This window comes from Eptatretus burgeri, chromosome 2 (genome assembly GCF_056783735.1).
Source record: "Eptatretus burgeri isolate ZD-2024b chromosome 2, Ebu_testis_v1, whole genome shotgun sequence".
Lineage (NCBI taxonomy): Eukaryota > Metazoa > Chordata > Myxini > Myxiniformes > Myxinidae > Eptatretus > Eptatretus burgeri.
In genome coordinates, this window is record NC_140962.1 from 71514310 (window position 1) to 71538363 (window position 24054).

At 45.3% G+C, this 24054-nt stretch overlaps 1 protein-coding gene across 1 annotated transcript in view; it reads right to left on the minus strand.

Moving 5' to 3' along the window:
• Nucleotides 1-1255: 1255 nt before the first annotated feature.
• The window catches only part of LOC147032283 (clathrin interactor 1-like), a 66792-nt gene continuing 43993 nt past the window's right edge, over nucleotides 1256-24054 (minus strand). The window contains exons 9-12 of the mRNA XM_085869739.1: nucleotides 22308-22371; nucleotides 11197-11372; nucleotides 2633-2765; nucleotides 1256-2463 (exon numbers count right to left, since the gene is read on the minus strand). Of these exons, the coding sequence (XP_085725865.1) occupies nucleotides 2240-2463; nucleotides 2633-2765; nucleotides 11197-11372; nucleotides 22308-22371 (597 nt within the window). The 3' untranslated portion in view covers nucleotides 1256-2239. The remainder of the gene's footprint in view (nucleotides 2464-2632; nucleotides 2766-11196; nucleotides 11373-22307; nucleotides 22372-24054) is intronic.

Sequence of the window (24054 nt, forward strand, 5' to 3'; positions counted from 1 at the left end):
ACGGTCTCCCATTCCTCATTTCTACCAATTTCTATTGCTGCACATTCACCAGCGCCAGCCCCCGCTTATCCCATCACCAGCGCCAGCCCCCGCTTGCCCCATCACCAGCGCCAGCCCCATCACCAGCGCCAGCCCCCGCTTGCCCCGTCACCAGCACCAGCCCCCGCTTGCCCCGTCACCAGCGCCAGCCCCCGCTTGCCCCGTCACCAGCGCCAGCCCATGCTTGCCCTGTCATCAGCACCTGCCCCCCCGCTTGCCCCGTCACCAGCACTTGCCCCCGCTTGCCCCATCACCAGCACTTGCCCCATCACCAGCACCTGCCCCCGCTTGCCCCGTCACCAGCACCTGCCCAGTCACCAGCGCCTGCCCCCCCCACTTGCCCCGTCACCAGCGCCTGCCCCCGCTTGTCCCATCACCAGCGCCTGCCCCTCGCTTGCCCCGTCATCAGCGCCTGCCCCGTCACCAGCGCCTGCCCCCCGCTTGCCCCGTCACCAGCGCCTGCCCCCCGCTTGCCCCGTCACCAGCGCCTGCCCCCCGCTTGCCCCGTCACCAGCGCCTACCCCCCGCTTGCCCCGTCACCAGCGCCTGCCCCCCGCTGCCCCGTCACCACCGCCTGCCCCGTCACCACTTCCAATATCCTCAGCAACCTCAACCAACTATAATCTAGAAATTTCTCACATTGCTACTTGCTGCAAATTATGTCCATTCCTTCAATCTCATAATAACTATTTTCAAGTGGGCTATTTCCTCACACTTCCTGCAACAGTAAGAACCCTCTGCTTCTATTGTTGATGTGGCCCACATTGAGCAACTATCACATTTTATGAACTCCTTCCTTTCTCCTTCGGTCTCTTTTAAGCTTTTTCATCCCCATACTCCCATGACCTAAACTGACTTAACACGAGGGCAAGCCCTGTGTTAGCCATGACCCCCTGCTTCTTTCAATAAACTAAAACAAGTACCCACTAAAACTGTGATAAACACAAATACAGCTTTATAAACACAGTTCCACAGCCCCTGACACAAATCACGATAACAAAATATGCAAAACAACATACAAAAAACACTTGTGTTCTCGTCGAGCTTACCCTCTTGCGAACTCCAGGAAGTGACGTCCACAGTTGTTGAATGCTTTTTTTTTTTTTAAACAGCATCCATGTGCAATCAGAACAAATCTTGCAAAAGAGGATTTGCACACACAGCACCTGTGCTATCATGGAAGATAAAATAAAATATCCTGCATGAGGGACACAGCAAGCTTGTAACATCCTTTTATTCCAGCTTTAAAAGTGCAGGTAAGCATGTAAAACTTACGACTTGAACACTGGTTGGGCTTTCTATTTCAGCCATTTGGACTGCACGGCACTGGTAAGGGGTGTGAGCGTTGCGCTGTACGATCCCAGCTGCATCTCACGGTTGTGTTCTGGCATAAGCAAACCGTCCCTTGGAGCATTTCACTTGTGTGGCCATCACCTGTGCTTGGTTAATCCAGCAGGTAATGTGGACTGCATTAAAGATGCCACGCACACATTAACACTAAACAAATAAATTGTCTCAAACTTGTTCTCCCGGTCAGATGGCACGACACATGGAGACAAAACATATATAACTGGAATGTAGAAGTTTACAGACAAGGTGCTCTTCCCACCTTTTTGTTGATTTGCAATAAGTTAATCCTTCACATGACAATGCAAGCAATCATGTTTTCATCACAGATCAACCTGCACTTTACATATTCCTTCATGAATAAACATAAGACTAATCTCGTACTGTAGCCATACGGCCACAAAATATCGCTCACCAATCGTGGTCATGAGTTCCATCGTTCCTTCGAACCAGACCACATGAGCTCCTGCAGGCTTGGTTCCCTCTTGGAGTGACTACATGAAGATGTAAAACATTTAGCACGGAGCGATGGGTGCAGTATTTCGAAAACTCAAACCTTCTTTCAATATAAATAGACGGATGGGTCTAGAAATGGAGGTGCTTCTGGTCCACCTGCCTGAGATAGATATTCTTTCACAAATTCCATCGATGCTCCCTGATGATTTTTGCTACGTACCAGTCATTCCTCGAAAGGTCCATACTCTCCAACAAAAATCTCTGATTCATAATGTTCCCTCTGAATAATCAACAAAACCGTTTGGAGGAATTTTAAATGGAAAATGCACAAAAAGAAAGAAAGAAAGAAATAGAATTATTCCCCCTTGAAGATAAATCTTCTTCTTTATCCACCATTTCACTTGCCAAAATTGGCAAACGTTGAAAACAGATCTTGCTTTGCAGTCTGTGTAACGGGGAATTGTGCACCGAACCTGATGGGCACTCCTTGTGTTGGCATTCCGAACATGCTCGGAGCCATGCCGTGAATCGTAGGAAAATTTCCAGTAGGTGAAGTAATCAGTGGTGAGGGCAGGAAGGCCTGTGGCACCAGGACCGGATGCAGGGTCATCACATCCGTACCTTGTACAGGGAAGGTGGGGATAGATGGTGATTAATATAAAGATTAATTATTGACCAGACAGTAAGGCGTTCTATCCAGGAACCTCAGTAAGAACAATAAAAGGGTTGATGGTGGGGGGGGGCAGAAGGCTTGGAGGAAAGAGCATGAGAGAGAGAATGTTGTGCTTACCATGGATTAGGGAATTCATCGAGGGTGCTGGAGCCGAAGCCTGGATTCCCAGGGACAGGGAGTCCAGGCTGATGTTAATATTGGATTCGGACCAAGTTCCCGGCACGTTTTGTGCGGGTTTCGGTTGCAGCGGCTAAGAACAAGGAAAAAGGGTTTTGTTGGGGCAGAAGCGATGAAACGTAAATGCCATCATTCCCAATTTACATTTAATCCCTCACCTACAATTTTATTTTTGGGGATTTTGATCAAATGTTCGTACTATGGCAATATATTTCATTGTGAAAGATTTTGTTGCTTACTTTGAATGACTGAATTAAATTTGGACTTAAACCAACTGTGTCATCCTGCTTGTACTGATAGCTAAGGATTTGCATTGGCTTTCTGGACTCGTACAGATGGCTCCCTGAGGGCTCTTTAACGTACACCTGTGTACTTTTATGCTGGGACAGATACACCCAATGACCAAAAGTATTGAGACAGCCCACAAATTTGATAGGAGCCCTCTTAACCTGGATGTGAATACGAGGTGTGTTCAAAAAGTATCCGACCTTTGTTCATAAAAAATACTCGTATCCAGATACAACAAACTTACACTAATCTCCTTCAAAGTAGTCCCCTTAGGCTGCCACACACTTCTCCTAACGGTTCTGCCACTATCGGAAGCAGCGCTGGAACGCGTCTTTTGGGATGGCACGCAGCTGGTCCATTGCATTCCGCATGATGTCTTCTCTGGACTGAAATCTGGTCCCTTTCAGGGGCATTTTCAGCTTGGGGAGAAGCCATAAGTCACACGGAGCCATGTCGGGAGAGTAGGGAGCCTGACGAAGCACAGGTGTGTTGTGTTTGGCCAGGAAACTCTGTATCAAATGTGAAGAATGGGCGGGTGCGTTATCATGATGAAGCTGCCAATTGACCGCTGTCCACAGGTCCGGCCGTTTGCATCGCACAGCGTCACGAAGGCGACGCAGTACCTCTTGGTAGTACTCTTTGGTGATGGTTGTGCTGTGTGATGCGTACTCGTGATGAACCACGCCACTGAGTCAAAGAAGACGGTCAGCATGACTGACATTGCTGCCGAGCTTCCTTGCTTTTTTTTTGGCCTCGGGGATGTTGGATGCTTCCATTGTGATGACTGGAACTTGGTTTCTGGGTCGTACCCATAAACCCAGGTCTCATGACCAGTGATCACTGTGTTGAAGAAGTTGGGATCGCTGTTCACAGTCTCGAGCATGTCCTGTGCGATCTCCAAACGGAGTTGCTTCTGCTCAATCGTTAGCAGCTTTGGCACGAACTTCGCTGAGATTCTCCTTAAGCCCAAATCCTCAGTCACAATGGAAAGAACGGATCCAATGCTGACGCCCACCTCGTCTGCAAGTTCTCTGATCGTGATTCGATGATCCTGCATCCGCAGGGTCCTCACTTGGTCAATGACGATCTCATTTCGGGATGTTGAGGGCTTACCAGAACGTGCTTCACTTTCCACTGATGTGCGACCATCTTTGAAGCGGTTGTACCACTCTTTTATCTGTGTGGTGCCCATTGCTTCGTTCCCGAAGGCCTGTTGAATCTTGCGGATCATTTCCACTTGGGAATCGCCAAGCTTTACACAAAATTTGATGCAGTCGCGTTGTTCAAGTTTTTCTGCAATTTTGTCAAAAACGAAAATCCGACGGTGCTTACTAACACTTCCTCACTCATCGGCGGTCTGTCGGCGAATGACAACTTCTGCAGGCGGGAAAATATTCACGCATACGAATTAGGATCGCCTACATACGTGCACCAAATCACGCCTCCCGAGCTTCATTTGTTTACGCACGAAAAATTAAGGTTGGATACTTTTTGAACACATCTCGTATTTTTTCCCCCACATTGCAAAGCAGCAATAGTAACCAAACATTATTTAATACATTTTACCAAATGAGTATCACAATCCACACAGCCGATTGAACTTTATCCTGGAATCAAACACGTGTGTGTGTGTGTGTGTGTGTGTGTGTGTGTGTGTGTGTGTGTGTGTGTGTGTGTGTGTGTGTGTGTGTGTGTGTGTGTGTGTGTGTGTGTGTGTGTGTGTGTGTGTGTGTGTGTGTGTGTGTGTATGTGTGTGTGTTACCAAAGTTTTCTTCACTTCTGCTTAAAGGGAAACACTTTCACAAAGGCGTATTGAAAATGGGGCCAAATGTTACAGGTTGGAGTACGAGAACTCCAGCAGCCATTGAAACGTTACAACTAAAGTGCACAATTTACCTGCGATTGTGAATTAGGCAGCATGGCGGGTTGGGACGAGACCAGGGTTTGCTCGCTCAAAACTATTCCCAGCACCAAACTCTCCAGTGTTAGAAGCCAAAGAAGAGCTCATGGGGCTCACTAAGGTTGTACAGGGGGTTGTTTTATAAAAAATATATATTGTGAGTTTCTGCACTACCAAATGAAGAGAGGACTTGCAAGTGAAAGAGGGCCCAGGTCTCAGTAAGTGTAGTAAAACTGTTGCGTGCTCAAATGGTAGGAATCAGAGATATGAAACGGTGGGGTGGGGGTAGCAGGCTTGGAGGAAGAGCATGAGACAGACTCAGGAAGGTGGTTCCACATGCAACAGGAGGGGACGAATGAACGTCAAGCTTAGATTTGGAGAAGATAACGAGGTAAAGGTTAGCTGGTGGAACAGGTTTGCCCTGGAGGGGTGACTCGAGAAGGCAGGGGAGCAAGATCATAAATAGTTGATAAATGCCAGAAAGACCACAAATCTGCCTGCGGTAACTTATCTTGAGGAGTCCAGTTTTGATACGGAGGCCTTGTATTCCACAGTCTGAAGTAGAACAAGAGAAGCAGGAGCAAAGTGCGAAAAATATGGGCCAAAAACTTTTCTGAACAACATGAACCATATTCCAAAGCACTTTGGATGATGGCCCTTTTTTGTTTGTTTACAGGAACGGGGTCTAAGGCTCATGGAGAAGCTGTGTGCATTTAAAAAAAAAAGACAAAACCTGGCAACTTCAGATAAACAGTCAATGAGCTTGGGGGGAAATGGCATCACTTCCCAGAGCACTCTGAGTACCAGGGACACCATCTTTATGACGTCACTTTTCTTTCCACACTTTGTAGGGAAATTAACGAAGACTCCTCTCCATGGATGCCAACCTATGGGTATTGTCTGTGCTCTATCATTTAAATTGCTGCACATCAAAAGCAAGGAAGCAGCACTTTTTTTTTTCAAAACAACTTTGCTACGACTCGGCCAATGTCGGAGTCAAACCGCAGACCTCCTAGATTCAGAGCAGACGCTCTAATCATTATGCCATTACAAGTTGAAGATGGCAAAAGGAAGGTCTTGGTCCTCTGAAGAATTCTGAGGTGACAACCAGCTTTGAGATATGATCTACCCATGATGGGGGGGCTTATGGTGAGACTCGGTAGCTCCAGAGACCATACCTTTCTGAGACTAACCACAGAAATAAAACTAGAACAGCACTTGGTACAGTGCATACCTCCACCACACTGAACAGTTTACATTTTGTATCCCACTGATGGGCCTGATCTGGATCCGGACCTGAACCAAAATCTAAATCGGCTTGTTCTCGTCACCTAACCAACTCATCCACCAAGTTTTGTCATCACTCATCCACAACTTCTTGAAATATGCTGTACTGTCTGTCGTTTTTGGCCCAATCTCTGAATGGCGACGAATCACTTCAAAAAGTAAAAGCTTCTCGTATGTGGCTCCATATCTTCACCAAAATCGAATAAATTAGTCTTTGTCACACTCCAAACCTGTCCCACTTTCGTCAGAATCAGGCCACAACTTTTTGAGATATCCTGCTCACAGACAGACAGGCAGGGGTGAAAACATAACCTCCGCCCACCTTTGGTGGCAGAGGTAAAAATGGGAGTTTGCTTGGTCCTTATGGAAGGACAAGGCAAGTGTGGGACTTTATTTTGCATCAAAACGTGTTCCACGTAGGTAATCAGATGCTCCTGCCAATGCAGCCTGCCTAATGGAAGGGTGAGGAACAGTCAAGTCCTGCACAGGGTGAAGTCATCTGTAAAGTGATAAAATGGATTTTTTGCAGTGACAATGATATAATTGCTGTAAACAAAGAACATGATTGGTCCCAGAATGCTACTATGGTGATGCCAGCTTGTGATGGTAGAGCAGATGAAAAAAAAAAAAAAAAGTCACAACACTTTGACCTCCATTATAATCAAATGGAGAATCCAACCATCCATCGGGACCATACTCAGTGCAGAGCGTTGGTGCTACCAAAGCAGTCTCCTTGACTATTGAGCACAATCCTGGACGGGTCGCCACTCCGACACAATATACCAGCAAGCTGGCACTCGTTTTGCCGATCTCGGAAGGATGACAGGCAGAGTCAACCCCACCTGGTATTAATTCAACTACCGAGGGGGGTTTGAACTCAGGATCCTAGGATCCCAAGCCCACCACCCTAACCATTAAGCTAACACCAGGCATATATGGAGAATGAATGTTGACTATGGCCCGAGAATGTCCTGGAATCGAAAGCCGAAGAAGTCGAATTGATTAACTTATTTTTGGTTATGATGCTTATAGACCTGGCAACTGAAGTTTCATGTCTTATTCAATCAATTAGCAGGAAAATGAGGTAAAGGACGCAGTTTTCTTTCGCTGATATTTTTCATGACATTGCAGTCACCAAGTGGAAACAAGATCTGCACCATCTGGTCACTTTATGAGTATACGTATTTCAAAATCTAATGGAAGCCTTGAGGCAATGTGGCATCGACTCCACAAGTTGGTAAAAGCATCTCAAAAACAACCTGGTGTCTTCAAACAATTTATTTTGCACACTTTTTGATGACGACTTCTAAAGCCAAATTTTTGCTCCCCTTGGAGAACAAAAGTTCAATACAAAGCCGATTCAATTTCAAAATTTATCCTTGGAAGAGAATGTGACACTCAATTAAATGTTTACAAACGATGCGACAAATGTATTTTACAGGAAAATGGTTGTTTTGGTTAAGCAGTCAATCAAGACCACCTCCACTCAATGCCCCCAAGCCCCAATTTCTAAGACTCGTTGAAAAAAAATTTTTTTTTTTTAAATTAAAAAAAACACACCTTGACTTCAGACAAAAAAAGGTCGGTGACCTTGGGCAATGTAACTTCCCAGAAGACACTGGGTGCCTGCACCACCATGCAATGGCAGTGCCTGATCTCCACAAAAAGTGGGGAAGTTTCAAGCGGAATTCAAATCCCCTCCCTTTCCCTCTCATTTCTTCCCTTCCTTGTCAACCCACCTGTTGGGTTTATCTGTGTTTTATCCTGCAATTGCTGAGCATTAAGTGAGGAAGCAACACGTACCATTTTCAGTCTTTGATTTGACTCTGCCAGGGTCAGAATTGAACCGCCAACCTACCAAACTCAGAGTGGACATGCCAACCATTATGTCTTTATTTTCCTGTTAATGGAAGTCCCTTCCTTAGACTGTTCCATTCCAACCTTCCCTCAAGGGCTTCAAGCAGGTGGTGCATTGCCATCTCAAGTTATCCCCGTCCCTACCTGTAATTGATATTATCCCTATTAACACTACCTAACCCAAACCTCTGACTTGCAGGTCGTCGTCATCCTCTTCCTCTTTTCCTGTTCATTCACTCCCTTAAGGCCCAGTCACACCTTGACGTTTTAGCCAGCGATGGCAACGTATTAAAATTTATGTAAAACGCTGGCTTACGTTGAACTTTTGATGTTTTTTTGTTTTTTTTAATTCGGACGTATTCATAGCGACTTGGTCTAATGTATAACGCATTAGTAACGGACACAGAACGTTTCGTTGTGTTATAGATAACTTATACCAACGAATGCTGAACCTGTTGTCGGCCTACACAACCTATGCCCAACGATAGTCTAACTTAGGCATAGCGCGTTGCACGCATCGCCGACGATGTCGTGACGTAGCCTATTAAAAGGCTGACACACAACGATTCAAATCATAACTGCCGTAGAAATGGAAGTGTCAACATCGCGGTCACACCTTGGCGATCTTGCCAGCGTATGCCGACCTAAGAAAAATGTGTCTAAAACGTTGGGCCACGTCAAATACGGTATGAGTAAGTTTGGTATACGTGAGTAGAACGCTAAAGTACGCTATCATACGTCGTAGTAAGTAGAGTACGTCAAGAAATTTTAAACATGTTCAAAATTTTACGACGTACTCGGCGTATGACACACGTTCCGCATGCGATGGGGATAAGTTGTACACACAATATGTGGACGCTTACACACGTCCACAAAGGCTACTTATAAGCTACTCATAAGTCGAAACACGTCGCGGTAATGTCTTTTTTATGCGAAACTTATTTCTAACTTATGTTTGACGTGCTTTTAACCAATTCTTTACGTAGTCCCAACACACATCGACGTATGTAGACGTATTCCAACGACGTCTTCCGGTCGACAAAAAAAATAAATGAACGTGTTTCTAACTTACAACTGCCATATAAAGACGTGTTCCCAGCGATTTTGGGAATTGGTATATAAAAATGGTGTTCATAAAAGGGGAACCCAACAGTGTTTGAGTCCTTTTTGAGTTGATGTCCATGTCAGCAGTAACAGTATCAGTATTAGTATTAGTAGTAGTTTGTTCATGTTGGCAGTAGTAGGTGAGTGTGAGGGGGAGGGTGTGGGTTATGATGGATCCTCCTTGCGTCCACATGTCCACGGGTAGGAGACATCTTTGCACCATTGTTCAAAGTTCTTCGCGGCTAATTTTTTATGGGGCTTTTTCAACAATGAGCTATGGCTTGTTTTTACGATTTAGGTCTATTCATAACGGATTGGACAAATGCACAATGAACTAATAATGTGCATAGAGCGCTTCGATAACTTATAGATACGGTATACCAACGAATAATTATCGTGTAGCCGGCATTCACAAACTATGCCCAACGATAGCCTAACTTATCCATATCGTGCGGCAGTTTATCTTTGCCGGTGACGTGGGGTTTGCTATTCATAGGCTGCCACTCAATGATTTAAATGGCTGCATCTCCACTATTGAAAGTAGATGCTTGCGCTCAACAATTGGATTTTTTTTTACACTCAACGACTTTTAAACGGTACCACTCAGCTATTTTCATTGTTTACAATGAACGATTTAAATTGCTGTCACCAGCCTTTGTTTTTTGATGCTGGCGCTCGGAAATTTTAATCGTTTCTATTGAACGTGCTAAATCGCTCAAACTCCACTATTGAAAGTAGACGCTTGCGCTCAACAATTGGATTTTTTTTTTACACTCAACGACTTTTAAACGGTACCACTCAACTATTTTCATTGTTTACAATGAACGATTTAAATTGTTGTCACTCGCCTTTGTTTTTTGACGCTGGGGTTTGGAAATTTGAAGCGTTTCTTCTGAACGTGTTAAAACGCTCAAACTCGACTATTTTAAATAGACGCTGCCGATGGACAATTGGAATCATAGCCAAGCTAGACATCGAAGTGTGAACATCCTCGTCATGCCGAAGAAAAGTTTGAAGAATGCTGCAAATAAGTGTCCTGGCCGTGGCCGTGGACGCTGACGCAAGGACGATCCATTATACCGACGTCTTTCAGCCTATGAGTAACTTAAAAGTAACGTCTGTCGACGTGTGGCAACGATCGCGCAACGTGCCAACAACACGTTAATCATAGGTTAGAAATAAGTTTCGGGTACGCTAAACATTACCTCGGCGTGTCTCAACTTATGATTAACTTACAAGTAGCATGTGTTGACGTCTGTCAATGATCGCAGACCGTGCATACAACTTGTGGCCAGCGTAGCGGAACGTGCGAGTCATACGCCGGCATATGTCGTGAAATTTCAAGCATGCAAAAATTTGAGGACAACCGAAAAGTACAACGTTTAAAACCAGCGTACAACGATGTATGGCAGTGTTTTTCAGCGTGCTCTCAATGTTATCAAAACTTACCCATAACGTATTCAACGTGTGCCAGCGTTTTAGAAAAAAAATTCAAAAATCGGCATACGTTGGCTAAAATGTCAAGGTGTGACTGGGCCTTTACCTGTGTCAAACTATGGCCCCACTGTCAGTTTGTTGCCCCTTTACCCTCTGCCTTCTCACACTTCCAAGAGCTTTGATCATGTATTGAAAAAAAAAAGAAGTTAACTTACCAGATGTATGAAAAAGAGGAAGTGCATCAGCATTCAGCCCAAACCAGAAAAAGGTAGGCCCTTTGAACCAAAACATCCCAGTTAAATATAAAACTACAGTGATTAGAAGAGTAATAGTTTAAACCTCAAAAGATATTTTTACAATCAATGTTTAAAACTGTCACATTATGGTAACCAAACATTATTTAATACATTTTACCAAACGAGTATCACAATCTACACAACCGATTGAGCTTCATCCTCCAATCGAACGCGTGCGTGCGTGCGTGCGTGCGTGCATTACCAAACCTTTCTTGACTTCTGCTTAAAGGGAAAACACTAACAAAGACGTATTAAAAATGGGGCCAAATGTTACAGGTTGGAGTACGAGAATTCCAGCAGCCATTGAAACGTCACAACCAAAGTGCACAATTTACCTGCGATTGTGAACCAGACAGCATGGTTGGGGCTGGAGTTGGGACGAGATCAGGGTCCACGTGCTCAAAACTATTCCAAGCACCAAAGTCTTCATTGTTAAAAGCCGAAGAAGAGCTCGCGAAGGTTTGTACAGGGGTTGTGCGTGAGGAAAACTCCGAGAAATCGGTAAAAGAATCTGGGGATACAAGGGAGAGGGATAAGGAATGTCGTAAAACGTTTATACATTTGCATTGAAATTTATTAACCTATCGATTCTCTATTTAAGATTAAAAAAAAAAAAAATTAGTAAACAGCACAAGACTAGCGACCATTTAATTTATCCCATAACCCCCACACAGCGGGAGACGTGGTTTTGCAATAGCTTCTGTGTGTGTCTGTCCAGGCTGTAAGTTTTTTTTTTTTTTAACCAACTGAGCTTTTGTCATCAAATCTTCAACAAACCTTTATTATGAGAATATGGAGAACAGTAATTAATATCATGTATTTTTTAATATTAACTGTCGTTTTCATCAAGTTTAGTTTGAATACAAAGTGGACGTGGATGGGCTTTGCATTTTGAGATGGTTTCTAGTCATATTTTTAAACTGCTTTAACCACATTTACAAACCCAGGTTCACCATAAGAAATCCGTGTGGTTTAATCGGCACAACCACATCTGATCTCAAACTAGAAATGTCAATGTGATTTTAACTTGAATCATAAAAGCAGGAAGAAGTTGGGGGCAGGGAAGGAGGGATCTTATATCGAGATAGGAGTATGTATAGACGATAGACCATACTGTAAAGGAAAAGGGAAGAGAGGGTGAGGGCTGGGTGGGTGGGGGGGGGCATTAAAAGTTCTATAATATGTTGATGCTCCAAAAAAAACATAAAATAATGAAGGTAAGCAGATAATTAGCTCCACGTCTTCCAAATACTTCGATATATTTTGTGTGCAATTTGGTTTGATATTCTTTGAAAAGCTCTTGGAGGGAGAGGGGAAGGTTCTTTAATTCTTGAGAATATCACAAGATGGTTAAGCATTTCAAAATATGTCTTTAAATACTGACAAATCTCCCACTTTCGCTATCAATCACTATGTTTCTCCGAAAGGCCATTTGCCAAACATCCTAATATACTTTCTTAATAATCCTCTTGAAGAAGTTCAATCATTCAAACTCCTGGGTCTCACTATCAGCCAATGAACTTTCTTTGGAAAACCACATTTCACAAGTTGTCCTCCAAAGTCCTTTGACTGGGCATCCTCCATCGTAAAACGTCCTTCCTTGGCACACCTGAACTCCTATCCATCTACACAAGGCCTTCATCTGCAGCTTGATGAAGTACTGCTCTCCCTTCTGGGCTAACTCCCCTGCCTCACATCTTGCTCAGCTTGACGCTGTGGAAACCAAGGGCTTCAAGATCATTGGAATCTCCGACGATGAAACTGAGTCTATGAGCTTATCACTTCGCCATCGCAGACAGGTCGATGGTCTCTCAGTCTTCTTCCACCTTTCTGGTCGTTCCCCCTCTGCTCTTTCCGTGTTTTGTCCTCAGGTTTCTGCATGGCACACACGGTCCACCAACAACTCGCTTCTGATGAAACTACCTAAATCCAGGATCACTGTTCACCTTCACTCATCCGTTCCTCTTTTTTTCCCACCCGTGGAACCAACTTCCACATTCTCTTCAATCTCATTCTTCCCTCCTAGTCATCACAAGGAAATCTCGCACAGGTGGAGGCCATTCAGCCCATCATGTCTGCATGAACACCACACCAACCCATCTACACAAGATCCAAGGAAGAAAATGCAAAAAAAAGTTTTTAATTAGTGAAATTTGTGGTGTCGCGGATAGAAGATGCTTAGTAGGCAGACACGAGCGGGGGAACAGTCGAGCCGAGCTGTGTTGCACAAGCGCGAGCGCGGGCGTACTTTGCCCGCGGCTCCCCTTTATTACGTACTCCGCACACTCACGAGCCGGGCGACCACGGCATTACTACAACGCCTCAGGCGGCGCGCACTCCTTATACCCCTGGCAGACACTATGACCACCACGACCACTCCTCCCCTCATCATGCCCCGCCCTGCATGCCCGCAGGCTATACCACACTCCTCCCTCCTAAAAGTATGATTATTAAATGATCACCATCATAATAAGCATAAACAGCACGAAGGACTACGGCCTAACAGTAGACAAGGTACAAAAAAGAAAACAGCGAAGTATAAAAGCACATCACATCATACAACGTGTGAAGCGAGCTACTGGAGAAGCACAGCAGCAAAAACGCCCCCAGGCGGCTCATGCTTACATGGCCCTTGGCAAACCTCCCCCGGCACCATCAAACGCCTCCGGCCCATAAGGCGGCACCTCTTCCCCAGCCAGACCTGAAACAGATAAACCTTCCGAGGCCGGACCCCCGCTGTCTGGAACCCGCGGCGCCACCGCCAGACCCGACCGACCTTGGTGGGGGCGCTGAACAGCGCCCTTGGCTGGAAGCAACAAACACTCCCCAACACCCCACGTACCACAATCAGTTGAGATTCCACCGCATGGCCAAAACGGCCTTGAGCGAACCCAGAGAACCGCACCCCAGGCGCCAGGCACGTCTGACCTTGCTGAAAGCAGAGGTGGGGGTAACGCCGACCAGCGCACGAGTCCCGGCTCCGAGTCGATCTCCGAGACCCCCACGGCCGTTAGACGGTCGCAACTCCATTCAAAGCATACTCCAACCATAGGCTCATCATAAATCAATAGGAATAACATTTGAACCATTGCAAATTCATTTTTCCGTACAGCGCGTTCTTTTGATAAAATCCTAGCACCTGACAAAACAACTACCCGTGGCCTGGGGCAACTGGAGGCCAATAAACCCTCTTTATTCGCCCCCATCTCTCCCAAAGCCCCCACATCAAATTGATCATAATACAAATCCCATCGATTGATCTCCACCAAACCCACTCTCACACGGGAACTGCTGGCATTTATTTCAACAATGTTAAACCGCATCACTCGAGCAATGAAAAACAAATATGCAATGAACAGCAACCCACAACCCACATCGCGAGTCCGCCTCTTGGTTGTTGCCTCGATGTTGTGACTCACGACTTCCTTTAACGCCACGGGCTCACCGCAACCCGTTGAAGCTGCTCGAATAACACCGCACCTCGCACCATGCACGCAGCCGACACGCGAGAGCCCATCGCGAGAGCTGGCACGGCTCCTGCTGCTCCCGAACCGCACACCGCCGTTGCAGGCAGCAACGAACGGCCGCTCCCGTTGCATCGACGCGGCTCCCGCCGCCAGAACCTCGCCCTCGGTACTCGACGAAAGCATCGAAGAGAGCACCGGCACACCTGGAGGTACGAACTGGAGATCCAGCCCGAGGTGCGCCAGCCAGTCCCGACCCAAAAGGACGGGCCCCTCCCCTCGCACCACAAACACCGTGAGTAGGGTGCTTCGCCCCCGGTAAAGCACCGAGACGTCGGGCGCTGCAAGCGGCGCAACCGCTTCGCCGGTGTACGCGCGCGATGCGCGGGCAGCACGAGTGGACTCAATTCGACACCCGATCAGTGCCCCGATCACTTCGACATTCACTGGCATCGGTCCTGTCACCGTAGGACCAACTGAAACCAGGCTCAACATGGGCAGCATCTCCCGCTCCGGGTCGCTGGAATCTCCGTGCTCAGGCTGCAAAACTCGACCCGGGGCGTTACCGTGCACGCCATGCACTGAACACCATACCGGCGGTAGGTCTTGACCCGGGACGGAAGGATCGCTTCGCACACCGCCATCTATGACTGTAACGATGGGCGATGACCCTCGGCCCACACACCGTAGACGACCTCGAGTGCTCAGACCGCCGTCCGAGTGATTGCATTGCAACGCTCGCCCACGACCCGCGCCGCAGACCGTGCGCGTGGCCGTGCATGCCTGGCACATCACGCTGACCTCCGGACCACCTGCTGCGCCCCGACCATCGAGACCCCGGACATTCTTCAGAGCTTGCGCGACGTCCAACGCCGCGTTCGAGCCGAACCGCGTGTCCTCGTTCTTTAGCCATGGTTTTGCAGAAATCATTCCCCCGATTCGTCGTGCCTTAATAAAACGAACACTGAGCGCGGCCGTTGCCCACTCGACGTGGCCGAAGTCGATTCCGACGAAGGCGGGCACGCGTTCGTGCGCCGTGCACAGACCTTCTGCCATGCTCGTGCTGGTGAGACCCTTGGCTCCGTAGCCTGGAACCGCACGGGTTATTCGCTGCCGCCCTGCACACGCCGATCCGAAGATCCTCGTCAGCCAACTGTGGTGTCGCGGATAGAAGATGCTTAGTAGGCAGACACGAGCAGGGGAACAGTCGAGCCGAGCTGTGTTGCACAAGCGCGAGCGCGGGCGTACTTTTCCCGCGGCTCCCCTTTATTACGTACTCCGCACACTCACGAGCCGGGCGACCACGGCATTACGACAACGCCTCAGGCGGCGCGCACTCCTTATACCCCTGGCAGACACGATGACCACCACGACCACTCCTCCCCTCATCATGCCCCACCCTGCATGCCCGCAGGCTATACCACAAAATTAAATAAAAAATTTTTATTTTTTTTTAATTTTCCTCCCCTCAGGGGAGGAGGAATGGACTTGGTTAAAAACGTACAACATAAATCACACAACACCACTTGACAAGACCCCCCCCCCCCCCCACAAACAGCACTCCATACACATGAACACAATCACCCATCAATGCTCAAACTACCTAAAAGTCCTGTTAACATCCCTATACCCCTCCATCTCCACAACTTCCAGGTACCTATCTAATTCTAATTTAAACGTATCTCCTTTTTCTGCTGCCACTACCTTTCCAGTGAGGCCATTCCACACATTAACTACTCTCTGAGTAAAAGTCCCCTGCCTTGCTACCTTCTTAACTCTCCTCTTCTTTACTCTCAGGCTATGGCCCCTGGTCCTATCACTGTCTACTCTGTTAAATAATTCATCTGCACTTATTTTATGGATACCTTGCTTTATCTTAAACATCTCGATCATATCTCCTCGTAACCACCTCCTTTCTGGTGAATAAAACCCTGTCTCCTTCAGCCGCTTCTCATAGCTGAGTCGAGCTTGGCCTGGATTCAATCTAGTAGCCCTGCACTGAACCCTCTCTCTGGTTTGTCCTTCCTGAGTTGTGGTGACCAAAACTGCACACAATATTCTGGATGTGGCCTCACTAAATTCCTGTACAACGTTAACACCACCTCCTTTAATTTTATAAATGATCCCCCTACATATACAACCTAAAACTCGATTTAATTTTCCTATAGCTGCCTAGTAATGTGCTGCCTGCTTACCTCCCATATCTATTAACATCCCCTGATCCTTCTCCTGTGTGACACACTCCAAAATTACTCCTTGCATCCTGTGATCTCTATTTTCAAGACAACTATTCACCACCATCTCAGATAATCCCCCATCCAAAGCCATAATCTTTTCTACCCCTGTTAAACCATCTCCCCACCCCAAATTTCCTCTTTTGTCCTTCCTGGGTGTTTGCTTCTGTATCGATCTTGCCCACCCCCTGCATCTTCCTCTACTCCTCATTCCTACCCACATCTTGTTTGTCTGTTTCCACCTATTGTGTCCCTTGGTGCTGCTGTTGGCACTCCCCACCCCCCTCTCTCTCTCTTTTCTGTTCCCTTTGTACTGTTGCATCCAATTTGTTACGTGTTCTCGCTCCTCCACGAGCCTCAACTTTGCTTCCAAACCGCCCCCCCCCCCAAAAAAAAACAACTACCAATGGTAAGACTATCTTCAGTTCTTCAGCACAGAGTGAAAAGCCAAATAGTCTATTGTGCTTGTAAGAAATCAGATCCAGACCACAGGAGCACAATAACCATGAACCAGGCTTCACTCACTCACTGCCATATTCTTCCTCTTCAGCTCCCTTCCAGAGCACCCTCTCGTGTCCAAGATCACATGAGAATTTACATCGTCATTGTAATTACAGGACACATTTCCTCTTTTATTGAAGACCTTTAAGGCCCTGTCACACCTTGACGATTCAGCCAGCGTATGCCTGACATATGAAAAATTTGGCTAAAACGCTGGCACACGTCAAATACGTTATGGGCAAGTTTGTATACGTTAAGAGCACGCTGGCATACGTCATAGTACGCTGGCATACGTCATAGTACGCCGAGCTGTTAGACAAATTTTCCATGCTTGAAATTTTTCGACGTATGCCAGCGAATGACTCACACGAATGACTCACACGTTCCGCATAATGCTGGCCATAAGTTGTAGGCACGTTACGAGATCGTTGACACACGTTGCTTGTAAGTTACTCACAAGTCGAAACACGTCGAGGTAATGTTCAGCGTACCCGAAACGTATTTCTAACCTATGAGTAACGTGTTATAGGCACGTTACGCGATCGTTGACACACGTCCACACACGTTACTTGTAAGTTACTCATAAGTCGAAACAAGTCAAGGTAATGGTTAGCGTCAGTGTTCCAGACTCACTGTTTTATTTTTTTATTTTCCATCGGTATAACGGTGATGTTGACACTTAGATTTCTAGTGCGGTTATAATATAATATAATTAATAGGCTGCCGCTCAACGATTTAAATCATAACCGCACTAGAAATCGAAGTGTCAACATCACCATCATACCGAAGGAAAAAAAAAAAAACAGGGAGTCTGGAACACTGACGCTAACCATTACCTCGACGTGTTTCCACTTATGAGTAACTTACAAGTAACGTGTGTCGATGTGTGTCAACGATCGCGTAACGTGCCTACAACTTATGGCCAGCGTATGCGGAACGTGTGTCATACGCCGAGTACCTCGAGAAATTTTCAACATGCTGAAAATTTCTCCGCGTATGACGACGTATGCCAGCGTGCTCTTAACGTATACAAAACTTACCCATAACGTATTCGACGTGTGCCAGCTTGGTTTTGCAAATTTTTCATACGTCGGCATACGCTGGCTAAAACGTCAAGGTGTGACAGCGGCTTCACACTTCGATGTCGAGTGCGGTTATGATTTGAATCGTCGAGCTGCAGCCTATGAATAGCCCACGCCACGTGATCGTCGGCGATACGCTGCCGCGCTATGCATAAGTTACACTATCGTTGGGCATAGGTTGTGAACGCCGACAACACGCTCAGCATTCGTTGGTATGTTATCTATATGTGATTGAAACGTTCTGTGTACGTTACCAATACGTTATGCATACGTCCAACTCGTTATGAATACGTCCAAAACTGGGAAAAAACATCAATAGTTCAGCATACGCCAGCGTTTTGCATACATTTTGATACCTTTCCATACGCTAGCTAAAACGTCAAGGTGTGACAGGACCTTTAGGTAATGCAGAATTGAACTTTGAAATGATAAGGAAAGCAACCAGTAGAGCAAAATGCAAAAACAGTAATGATCCCATTACTTCATACCTTCAAACATTTAACTGTATCAATGTACGAAATTGATTATCATTACTTTGGAGAACATTTCCTACAAATCACTCAACAATATTAAATGTAAGAAACAGAATTATAAAACTTCACAAATACTAGCACATCAAGATTGAATATTTACTTAGCAGTTGTTCTCACCTTATGCCAAGTACCACAACCGGCAATGTTTCATTCTATCTCTCAAAGTCTTTCAGCCAGACAGGTGGTGTTCTAACCCTTTTTCCTCACACTGGACTTGCAACAGTTTCATTCTTTTTATTTCCCATTTTGGTCAGCATGAGTGCAGACTGTGGATAGAGGGTCAGGTGTGATAGTTCCATATTTTCCAATCACCAAGCACAAATGTGCTCGGTCCAATTTTCTCCTGAATCACCGTAGGATCAATGTATTTTGATGTCCCTGTACTCACATGCACGGGTTTCTTTATTCGCACATGATCCCCTGGTTTAAATCTTCACTCCTCTTCTTTGTTCGTTGTACCCTTTGCTTCTTCGCTGTCTTTTTATGACAGGGTCCCTCACGTTCAGGCGCAGTTTGGAATCACCGACTGGAAAGTTGAGCTTGGTGCGCATCTTCCTTTTGTGAAGCAACTCAAACGGCGATACACCGGTCGTGGCTTGTGATGTTGCCCGATGATCCTGGAGAAATTCAGTTACTGCAGGTTTTCAAGGTTTCCGTTCTTGTTCCGCATTCTGTATGTACTCCTTCAACATCCTGTTAAACCTTCCCACAGCTCTGTTAACTTGAGGGTAGTAAATGCTGGAGTGGGTTTGCTGTATCTATCTCTCTTGCTCTCTCTTCCAAGAACTGAGAGAAGGTAGTGGACATGAATTGCTAGCCATTGTCAGTAACAACCCAGCCGTGAGGATTCCCTTCTCGACTGAAAATTGCCAAGAGAAAAGCAGTGACGACCACTGCGGTGACACAAAGCAAATGCCACCTCAGGCCACTTACTGTAATAATCAACCAAGGTGATTGGCATAGTTGCAGTCCCAAGTGCCATGTTCGAACGGTCCAACAATGGATATTGTCACTTTATGCCAGGATCCCTCAGGCAGTTTGACTGTCTGAAGCAGAGCAGAGAAGGTTTTCACGGTTTTGTCGCTCAGGTGACAGGACATGCAAGAATCACCTGCAATGTGGCATTGTAACGCTTTGATCAACTCCATTCCCAGCAGTGGAGAACCGGACTTAACTATGTAGAACATGGCTGGATCCGTAACACCATCATGAAAAATGGTGACATGGAGGCATCTCAGTATAGGTATGTCATCTTTCAAGTAAGTGACTAGTTTGATGCGAGACTCAGTCAAAGGGCAGTTAGCAAAATGTCTCTGCTACAGCTGTTCTGGCAATAGAAATTGAGGAGCCAATATCAATGATGAGCTCCACATTGTAGGCATGCCCAGCTCAGCAGGTGACTCGATTTGTACTTTACCAGAGAATTTCGGCCTTTATCGAGATAGCATCATTCAAATAAAGCACAGTCAGTTCCTGGAAGACAACTTCACATACGTCTTTCTGGGCAGAGGCGGCAGACTTTTGAGAAGCATCCCACTTTTCCAAATGCATCACATTTTACCTTTAAAGCAGGGCAAGAAGGCGTATTTACAAGGTGGTTTGCAGACCCACACCAGTACCAGGTACGGTGGTTTGTCATGAATGAAAAGTCTGCAGTACGGATTGAAGGTGAAGTAATTGCATGTTTGGTGTTGATTACTTGGACTGATGCTGAATGAGATAGTAGGTTTGCATTCAGCAATGCCGCTTCAGTTTGACGGGCCATATTGACCGATTTTATAAAAGTAAGGTTTGGTTCCAACGGCAGTTTTTCATGAATCATGGTATTAGAAACACGTTCCACCGGTTGATCACCTTGCATTTCCTCCTCCATTTCACCAAGATCACAAGTGGCAGAAAGTTCATGCAAGGCCGCAACATATTGAATGACGTCTCATCAGGCCTCTGAGCTATCTGGCAGAATTTGAAACAGTCAGCAACCACAATGACTTTTGGCGTGAAATGCTTTTCTAAAGCAACGAAAGCAGAATCAAAAGTACTACCCGTGTCCGGTAAAGCGTAGAAAAGCTGTTGTTCCTCCATCGTCTAACAGTGTAACAGAACAGCAAGCTTTTGTCCAGGCCTCACCGGTGGCATCAATAACAAGTAATTAGTTCTCAAACATTTTCTTCCATGTAGAGAATGCAATACCAGGTTCCCCCACACAGGGCAGAAACGGAACAGGAAAGGGGACAGAAGCTGCTGCCATCTTCGTCGCCAATTTTGTAAGAAATCAGATCCAAACCACATGGGTAATTTGATTAGAAGAACAACATTAAAGTAGGCCAACTCGGGGCACTATATTAATGTACACAGTACACACACACGAAAAAAAAATCCGGCACTATATTAACGTACACTGTACACACACACGCACACAAAAAAAAAATCCGGGAACAGTCCCAATTGTGATGAAATGCATAGGAAAAAAAAACTCTAGTGCAATATTCACTCAAGGGTTTCAGGTCTTCCCGAGATAAGCGAACCAACCATGACCGGAATCCATCTTCACCTTGCTGATCGATAATCGGTGGCAGACGGAAAAAAAACAAAAACACGAACCTTTGCTGCAAGTTGAAACACAAAAACAGCAAAATAAATGACCATTTTAATGATAACAGGTAAACGCGATGAGTCCTCTGCACACAATTAATGTATGAAGCAGATACCGACTCATTCAACATGGCTGCCACACAAAGTGATGACATCACATAACACCTGCGATTTGAGGGAAAGTTCCGTTGTTGGATGTATAAAACCCCAGGTATAATTGGCCATCCAAAGAACCACCCAATCAGTGGTCCATCAAATATATGAACTAGAGCAGCACTCAGTGGAGCGCACACCTACGTCAGGCTGAACATTTTACATTTTGTATTACCGATATGCCGGATCTGCATCCAGACCTTAAGCAAAATCGAATTGGCTTGTTCTTGTCACCTCACCAACTCACTACCAAGTTTTGTTGTAAACGGTCCGCAGCTTTTGGAGATATCATGCTATTTGTTTTTGGCTCCGTCTCTCAATGTTTAAGAATCACATTTAAAAATCTAGGGCCCAGTTCCGGATCTTCACCAAAATCCAATCATTGTCACACACCCAAACTGTCCACCGAATTTCGGCCGAATCCGTCCATAAAACAACTTTTAAAGCAATTCCTGTTCGCTAATTGCAGTGATCAGTTTATAAAAAACATTATTTATTTACAGATCATGTCCCTAATGCATGATAACAATGCGATGCATTCTTCACACTGACATGCAAAAATTAAATAAATGAATAAAACCTTTTTATACTGTCACGAACACAGTCCGTTCATTGTTATTTAATGAACAAACAAGCACATGTGCAGTATTTTATAAAGAACCCACAAAAGTGACGGCCGAATAACCTGAACAGATATCTCTGATGTCCTACTGCTCCAAGGCATCACTTGATTTGAGCACACCAACAATGGGTACGAATTAGCACCTTGACTTCATGGGGAGGGATTGAAAGAGCAAGGTGGCAAATTTAATTGTTCAACTCGACTTCAAGTTGAAAGAACAAAGAAAGTAAAAATTGAATAACAAAAAAAAAATGCAGCAACTAACCTGTGGTGGAAGGAATTCTGTCAGAGGTGTCTATCAGGAGATCCATGTTCTGTACCTGTCTCATCCAAAGGGAAACAAAAACGAGGAAAACTTTGAGAAACAGATACAGCTCAGGTAGACGGCCAAATACCTGCCGCATATAAACTCATCAGCAGACAGACAAGTTAAGAGAATATGCAGTTAGCGCATGACAGGAATCTGCATTGGAGTGGTGACCCATCTATGATTGTAACGCTTCACAAGAGATAGCTAAGGGAGAACCCATGGTGTGTGTGTGTGTGTGTGTGTGTGTGTGTGTGTGTGTGTGTGTGTGTGTGTGTGTGTGTGTGTGTGTGTGTGTGTGTGTGTGTGTGTGTGTGTGTGTGTGTGTGTGTGTGTGTGTGTGTGTGTGTCCTGCATTTAATCCCCAATTGGACTATAAAATGTCAGGCCTCTGCCCCGCATGAAGGGCATTGCATCAATGGGTGCACCATTCTTCACAGGAACATTAAGCCAGGTGCCTCAATCAATGGCAGTAGCTGGTAGACATTAAGGATCCCATGATACCATTCAAAAAGAGTAAGCCATTGCATGCCATACCCTGACCTAACAACCCTGTGATAGAGTAGTGACCTGTGCACAGTTGGTTGTCAGGCACAGAAACAACACACAAATTAGTATGGATAAAATGATGCTCTGGAGACAATTGACATCACGGTTGATGATGACAAAGCATCAACTCACGATTAGCTTTGTAACCAGTGGTTTTAGAGCTTTTTCAAAAAGGTTTATGCTTTTAAAGTCAAACATTATTCATGACGTTGTTGTAATCCTGCAATTTCAATATCAAAGATAAAATAATAATAACCAACTTAAAAAAAACAAGCTCAAATGAGCTAAGATCCTCGTGCTCTTAATGATGACGTCATAAAAACGAATATGACGTCATTGTGATGTATCAGGTTTGCAATAAATTATCTGTGCTAATGCCCGGCTTGATTCCCGCAAACAAAATTCAAACAGCTTGCCTAGTTTCGGAGATAATATTTTAGGCGATTTCCATTAGCGGTGATTTTATGACGTCAACTTTTTTTCTAGGAAGAGTTTCCAAAATTGGAGATGGTTACTGCCTGCGCGTGGGCTTTCTGCATATACATGGTAAGTTTCACGAAGATTCGATGAAAACTGTAGGCTGTGAAACAAAAAAGTCCACAAGAAGAAGATGAAGAACAACAAGATGATAAGACTTGGAGATCCTCCATGAGGATCAAAAAATGTCAAAAAAATAGGAATGACGTCATAAAAATTGATGACATCATAGTGATGCATCATATGTGCGGTAATTAATCTCTGCTAATGCCCTGTTCTATTCCCGCAAACAGAATTTAAAAAGCTTGCCTACTTTCTGAGATAATTTTTTAGGCGATTTCCATTAGCGGAGATATTTTGATGTCGTAACTTTTTTCTCGGAGGAATTTTCTAAATCGGAGATGGTTACTGTCTGCGCAGGGTATTTTTACATATTTACGCCAAGTTTCAGGAAGTTTCGATGAAAACTGAAGGCTGTGAAACAAAAAAGTCCACAAGAACAACAACGTGAGTAAGACTTAGAGATCCTCCACGAGGATCTAAAAATAAACAAGTAGAAGCACTTTGAATTGAAGGTGACTCTTTTAAAGGACACCCTTAGAAAAGGACTCACTTTTTTGAGTGTCAATTTGCATCACATTACTCGGTCTTCTTTATGGTGGAGCAATGTGCAAAAGCA